The sequence below is a fragment of the Vespa velutina genome, chromosome 19 (assembly GCF_912470025.1).
Source record: "Vespa velutina chromosome 19, iVesVel2.1, whole genome shotgun sequence".
In the NCBI taxonomy this organism is placed as follows: Eukaryota; Metazoa; Arthropoda; class Insecta; order Hymenoptera; family Vespidae; genus Vespa; species Vespa velutina.
Window position 1 is genome coordinate 995,001 of NC_062206.1, and position 7,500 is coordinate 1,002,500.

Genomic DNA, 7,500 nt, shown 5'->3' on the forward strand with positions numbered 1-7,500 from the left:
TAATCTAACAACTAAATTTCTAGAGATGTAGAGACAGACAGACAGACATAGAGTGAGAGAGAGAGAGATATATATATATAGAGAGAGAGAGAGTGAGAGAAAGAGAGAGCGAGAGAGAAAAAAATAGATAAACTGATAGAAAGTGGGGGTGGAAAAAAAAAGAGAAAGAAAATGATTGATAGTTGTGATCGTCCAGAGTATCTACCGAAATTCATCATCAAAATTCTCAAGATAGGTCTTATAACGAATTAAATCAAATTGAAAGTGTTATGGATCAAAAAAAGAAGAAAAAGAAAAGAGAAAAAGAAAAAAAGAAAAAAAAAAAAACAAAGAATGTTTATAACGAATTATCTTTTCGCTTTCTGAAAATAATTTTATAATCCTTTTTTTCCTTTTTTCCCTCGTTGTATTTTTATCAATTTTAAAGGATAAATCAATCGGTAGACGCTCTTCGCTATCATCGTGTAAGAATTGATGACGATCGATGATATATATATATATATATATATATATTAATATTATTAAGATAGATTGTCGTGAAATTTATAGCGGCCAAACGTCAATTCGAATATATATTATTTCTACGATTTTCATCGATTTGTGGACAAATAATAAATTGATTAATCGATTGATCGTTTGATTGATTGATTGAATAATTAATTAAGTAATTAATTAATTCAATTTTGCGGAAGAAAACGCGTCAGTGAAAAAAGATATTATCTGTGAAACATATATATATATATATATATACATATATACATATACATATGTATGTATGTTAATATATATGTAAATACGTATTAAAAACAATTTCAATTTCTAATTTATTATATCACGTTTGGCCACGTTTGTGTGGGGATATGAAGAAAAAAAAAAAAAAAGGAAAAAAAATGGGAATGATTAAAGAGACAAAAAAAAAATATATATATATATATATCAAAGATGAAAGAAGAAAAAAATTGATTTGAACGAGGTCGAATGATTTTTGTGTTGATAAAAGAGAGATGACAAATGTGTGACGGAAAAGTGAAAGAGAGCGACGTGAGCGAGAATGATGTTTTGCGTTTGTTTCTTCTCTCTCTTTTTTTTTTCTTTCTATGTGTGTATTGTCTTTCTTTTTTTCTAATGATTTTTTTCTATTTTTTCTTTTTTTTTTTTTTTTTTTTTTTTTTCGTTAATCTGTCGCAGCAGTATTTTTTTTTTTTTTTTTCTATTTGTGTATATATTTTTTTTACTCTTTTTTTTTGTTCTCTTTTGTTTGGATGAGTGCATAGAGTTTCTCTAGGTTTCGTTCTGTGGTGGGTAGTTGGGAGACCCACCTTCGGTTGACAAGATTGTCTCTGTAAGGATCACGCGGCTGCCGTTTCATAATGTCCGACTCCGGTGCCTCGTAGGCTAGCGAGATGGCCGGCACCTGCCATCCACCAATCATTAGAAAATTTACCACTGAACACGATCCGTGATTTAAAAGTTACAAAAAAAAAAAAAGAAGATATGTAATGTTACATTTTACGTATAACTAGATATCTTTATTTATATTTATATATATATATATATATATATTATATGTGGATATATAATATGTCTTAAATAAATCATGATATGATAATTATACATATATAATATATATACATATAAAGGTGTATAAATATTTGTAAAAACAGATATATATTTGTTTATATGTGTATATATATATATATATATATATACACATAGTGCGAGCGAAAGAGATAGAAACAGATATTGGAAAAGTTATATCAAAAAGTTCGAAGATCAGGGAATAGAAAGAATATGTCGGAAAGAAGAAAGAGAGAAAAAAAAAAGTGAAGCTTTGACAAAATCGGAAAAAATTTTCTTCGAGCTAAGCCGAGCTTATCGAATTTCGTTTCATTACGTTTCATTTTCTTTACTTCTTTTCTTTTCTTTTTTTTTTTTTTTTCTTTTTATTCTTTTTTCTTGGCTTTTCCTTCCATCGTTAATAATTGACCCATCAGTCTGGTTAAAAAAAAGGAATAAAAAAAAGAAAAAAAAAAAATATTAGAAAAGAAAATGAAATGAAAAGAAAAGGGAAGCAAAAGTTCGTTTAACACACCGAACGAAGATATGAGATTTAAATTAATTATTGTAATTTATTAATATCGTCAAAATTAATTAATATCTTTCATTTTCGTATATTCCAAGAGAGATTTCTTTCTTCAATATTTATTTCAACGACGTGTTAAACGACCCTTTCCAATCTTTAGCCGTGCATCGTGCTTTCCGTTTAGAGAACAAAAAAAAAAAATAAATAAATAAATAAAAACAAAAAAGAGAACAGAATGGAAAAAAAAGAAAACAAAAAACAACGATGAACCCCCACCGAAAAACGAAGGATTAATTTTAATCTTCAAAATTTGCTTCCGTCGTGTTTTTAACGAGAACAAAAGGGGAAAAAAAAAACAAAGGAAAAGAAAAAAGAAATAATAATAAAAAGAAGAAGGACGAATTGTTTTTCCACGTCGATGATACGATTTTCCTCTCTTCTTTTTTTTTCTTTTCTTTCCTTTCTTTCTTTCTTTTGTTACTTTCGTTATTCCTTTTGAAAAAAATCCCATATCCAAAAAAAAAAAAGAAAATGACTCACCAGTAACGTTCCCTTCTCTTTCGTGCACTTTCAAATACAAAAACAATTAAAAGCTTGAGAATTTTTCGTTAGTACTCTTTAACACAGCTTATAACTCCCTCACGCAACTTTACGACGAACGAAGAAACAAAATTGTATAATCAAAGCAAAAGAGAGAGAAAAAGAGAGAGAGCGAGAGAGAGAGAGAGAGAGAGAGAGAGAGGGAGAGAGAGAGAAAAAGAATAAGAATAAAAATAAAAATAATAAGAAAAAAGAATCCAATGAACGTGCCAAAGTCGGTGAGAACGTAAAAATCATTTTCTTCGTTATTCTACGTTATTCTGCGTGAGAGTGTTAAAGGGTGTTCACTATTTTTATTCTTTTTTTTTTTTTTTTTTTTTTTTTTAAATCTTTTCATCCCCGTTCTCTGTTAATAATACATGGCTAATAACATAGACATGGGTAAACGAAAAGAAAAAAAAAAAGGGGGAAAAAAAACTGGCGTCAACCCTTTCGTTTCTCGCTTTCGTGATTAGTATTTGAGTTTTCTTTCTCGAAAAAAAAAAGCAAGAAGAAAAAAAAGAAGAGCGATTAAAAAAAAAAAAAGAAAAAAAGAAATTCTTATTTTTGTTTTGTGTTTTTTCTTTTCTTTTTCTTTTTTTTTTTTTTCACTTGCTCTTAGCAACTCTTTCGATTTCTCGGCCGTTCAGCACCTATTAGAAAAGTTGCCAGTTGCAGAGGTGGTAGAAGGCAGCGGCGAAGGCAGCGCAATACAGAATAAAACATGAGAGATATAAAGATATATATATATATATATATACATATGTATATACATATATATGTGTATGTATATATACTGTAAGGAATAAAAAACTGCAAGAAGTCATGACGCCCAAATGTATAAAGGTGCCTTGCAGTGATGTGGTGGCAATAAAAAACAGTAGTAATAGTAAGTGGTAGTAAGTTGCAGTAGTAGTAAGTAGTAGTAATAGTAATAGTAATAGTGGTAGTAATAGTAGTAATAGTAGTAGTAGTAGTAGTAGTAAATAGGTAATAGTAAGTGATGGTAATAGTAATATAGAGGTAGTAGCAACTGTGAACTGCAGCAACTGTGACAATAGATAAAAATAGTAACGATAGTAAAAAATTGTAAACTATATAAGAAATGCTGGCTTGCAGTTGTGATGACACAAGGGTAAATATAATTACTGAATATCATAAGAATATATATATATATATATATATATATATATATATATATTTATATATAAATGTATATATATATATAAAAATATCGCTCTCTATATACACAATAAATATATGGCATATAAATATATACATGTAAGGTCGATCGAAAATTCAACTAGACTAATTCTCTAATCGGAAATAACATTGATGAAACGACATTGGCTTAGCTGAAACAATTCATCAAATTTCTTTCTATATTTTTCTTTTTCTCCAATTCTAAAAAGAAATCTTGTTCCTTTATTCCATTTGAAATTTCTAATCCTTTCGTTATTTTTTTTTTTCTATTATAAATCAGCCGTTACATCGACGTAATTTCATACTACCAAAATATTACCAAATATATATATATATATATATATATGCGTAAGAAAGATCGTATATAGCTCGTTCCGTGATCTGAAGGATATATATACAGGATCGTCTAAAAGTTCCTAGATTATTCATGAAATATCAATAACTCTTTTTCGTGACATTTACTAGACTTTGTATATCGAACTCGCATCGGTTAATCTGGAAAAATTAATATTAGAAAGAAGAAGAATAAGAAGAAGGACAAAAAAAAATATATATATATATATATACATATAGGTCCCGAAATAGAGCAAATTAATTTCTAATATCGTCTAGAAACTTTTCGTCCGTTCAACCACGTATATATCATTATATACGTACAAAGGAAGAAGAAGAAGAAAAAGAAGAAGAAGAAAAAGACGATGAAGAAGAAGAAGAAGAAAAAAAGGAGAAGTAGAAGTTGAAGAAGAAAGGGAAAATAAAAGAAAGAGAAGAAAAATATTTTAAAGAAGAAGAAAACAAAAAAGATATATATTGCTTGATATAGAAAAGATAATAGCCGTCAGATAATAGCCGTGAAAAAGAAGATCTTCGAACGAAGGGCGAAATCGATATGTAATATTTTTTATACGTGTATAAAAAAAAAAAAAAAAGAAAGAAAAAAAAAGTATACGATATAAATATGTCAACGTGCAAAACAATTCGTAATAATTTTGGATTCGATAAATTTGGAATAATGTTTGAATGATCGGAAAACATAAAAAAAAAAACAAAAAAAGAAACGTGTACATATAATACAATTTGAAATAAACGATGCCTGGAGTGAATTTTATTAAAAAAAAATAAATAAATAAAAATTAATAGAATAAAAAAGAAAACAACAAAGGGAACACGAAATTTTTCTGAATCAATTGTTTAAATATAAAATCAATTTGCTGTAAAAATGATGTCTCTTCTCCTTTTACTTTTAAATTTTAACATTTCATAAAATAGTTGATGCACATTTTACTACAGACCCGACGAACGATATACATATTCATATGTTCATATATATATATATATATACATACACGAACATATATATATATGTATGTATATACATATATATATATATAGGTATTAGGGAAAAATTAAATAATAAATTAGGAATATCCTACGAGACAAGATTTTGCGAAGCCTTTACACAATCAACAGTTTGACGATCATTTTTAAAAGGTGCGACCAATGATTCAGCTAGGGGTTATTTCTTTTTCGTTTCTTCTTTTTTTCTTCTTTTGGAAAAAAAAAAAAAAAAGAAAAATGAAAGGATCGAATACCAAAAGTATTTTCCAGATAAAAATTTCCTATGAAAACCACCGAGCCGCGTCACCGTTCGTAGCACCTAAGGAGATAGGGTACAACCACAATGATGTCTAAAAGGAAAAAAAAAGGGAAAAAGAAGATATAATGTCGTTCTCTCGAGCGAGGCACAGAAAGGTTTAAAATTTGATCTGTGGCGTGAGAGACAGCCAAGGAAATGGAGCGGGGGTGGCGGCGGCAAGGAGATAAAGAAATAGAAAGAAAAAATAGAAATTCAATATTCGCATTATGATCCGATTGAAGATTGAAAATTCTACGATAGATTTAGATCCTTTTTCCGAAATTATCCCCTTTTTCCCCCCCCCCCCCCCCCCCCCAAAAAGAAACAAAAATTTGAATTCTTTTTTATTATTTTTTTTTTTTTGTTATCGTCAATCGAATCTCAAATAAAAATTATTACAAACGTAGAATAACAATTTTCATTTGGTCATTTCATTATCAATTTGCAAACAATCTTATAAAATATACAGCGCATTTGACTGAAAGAGAAAGAGATAGATAGATAGAGGAAAATAGAGAGAGTGAGAGAAAGAGAAAGAGAGAGAGAGAGGGAGGGTAGGCGATAATAATAATCATAATAATAATAATAGTAATAATAATAAAAATAGAAAAAATAGAAGAAAAAAAAAAGAAAATGCTGATAGGTGAGATAATATCGAACGACCATGCGATTTTTTTTTTTTTTTTTTCTTTTAAAGAAATGCTATCCTTTATCGAGGAAAGCTATGCGAACCATACACCTGGAGCTCCGTCTGTGCTGGATCATCATCATTATCATCATCATCAATCACCATGAATCACGACGAGAGAGCGAATGTTCCCATCTTTTTGTTCTTATTTTTTTTTTTTTTTGTTCTTTTTTTTTATATATATACACTCTTTTATAAGATTGTAGGAATAGCTCAGAAATTTTTAGAGATTAAATTTAAAGATAAATAGTGAGATAAACAGAGAGAGAGAGAGAGAGAGAGAGATAGACGAAGAAGAATAGATAGATAGAAACAGAGAGAGATATATATATATATATAGAGAGAGAGAGAGAGAGGGAGGGAGAGAGAGCTTAGAAGATCGAAATTAGAATCGGCTTACCTTGAAATTAGAACGAAATATTGCGACAATATTGCGACACACGCCTTTTCGTGGATCTCTTTTGTTCAACTTATTTCATTTTCATTCGAGAAAAAGAGAAATAGACAAAGAGAGATAGTGTATGAGAATAAGATAGAGATAGAGATAGAGATAGAAGCGAAGAGAGAAAGAGAGAAAGAAAAGAGAATCCTCGATTGTTCGCGTTAATTAGAAAAAAAAAAAAAAAAAAAAGAAAAGAAAAGAAGAAGTACGTGATCAAAGAATAAAAAAAAAATAAAAAATATATTATTATATCATATATTTGTCAAATAATTATAAATATCGCGATTAATTTAATAATTAATTCGAAATGATTAATTACGTGTTCGAGATAAAAATGATATAGATATAGACAGAAAATAAGGGAGAAATTGTTCGTGTTAATTAGAAAAGTAAATAAATAAGTAAACAAAAAAAAAAAAAAAAAAAAAAAAGGAACAAAACAAAATTTCTCAAATAATTCACAATCTCGCGATTAGTTTAACAATTGATTTGAAACAATTAAGAACGTGATGGAAAGATATTTTTCGAAATGATTAGCAACGACGATGTTGTTCGAGATAAAAAAAAAATAGATAATAGATAAAAAAGAGAGAAAGACCAAGAGCGAGAGAAAGAGAGAGAGAAAGAGAAAGAGAGAGAGAGAGAGAGAGATAAATATACAAAGAATAGATCAAATTCTGACAATAAAGCTTCCTGATACCTAGCAATCAATTCCCCCTGATACGTGTTTTTATACCTCGTGCATGATCCCGTTACCTTGTTAAGTATTAAATCCTACCGTGTTTAGGCGACATAGAGGAATCGAGAACACCGTCTAATCGATCCAAGTCACATTATTGTCGATCCTTATCAAATATATATGTATATAT

General features: G+C 28.6%; 1 protein-coding gene across 15 annotated transcripts in view; it reads right to left on the reverse strand.

Annotated features, from left to right (window-relative positions):
* The window catches only part of LOC124955826 (sodium/potassium-transporting ATPase subunit alpha), an 80,085-nt gene that overhangs the window by 4,421 nt on the left and 68,164 nt on the right, over positions 1 to 7,500 (reverse strand). For 6 of the 15 annotated variants that reach the window (XR_007102985.1, XR_007102987.1, XR_007102988.1 and 3 more), the window contains one exon: positions 1,320 to 1,414. The exons of 8 other annotated variants lie outside the window; for them this stretch is intronic. Coding sequence is in view for 1 of the 7 variants with exons in the window: in XM_047510834.1 (XP_047366790.1) it covers positions 1,320 to 1,414 (95 nt within the window). In the remaining 6 variants the exon portion in view is untranslated. Of the gene's footprint in view, positions 1 to 1,235; positions 1,415 to 7,500 lie in introns of all 15 variants that reach the window. One more of the 15 variants, XR_007102983.1, reaches the window with a different exon arrangement.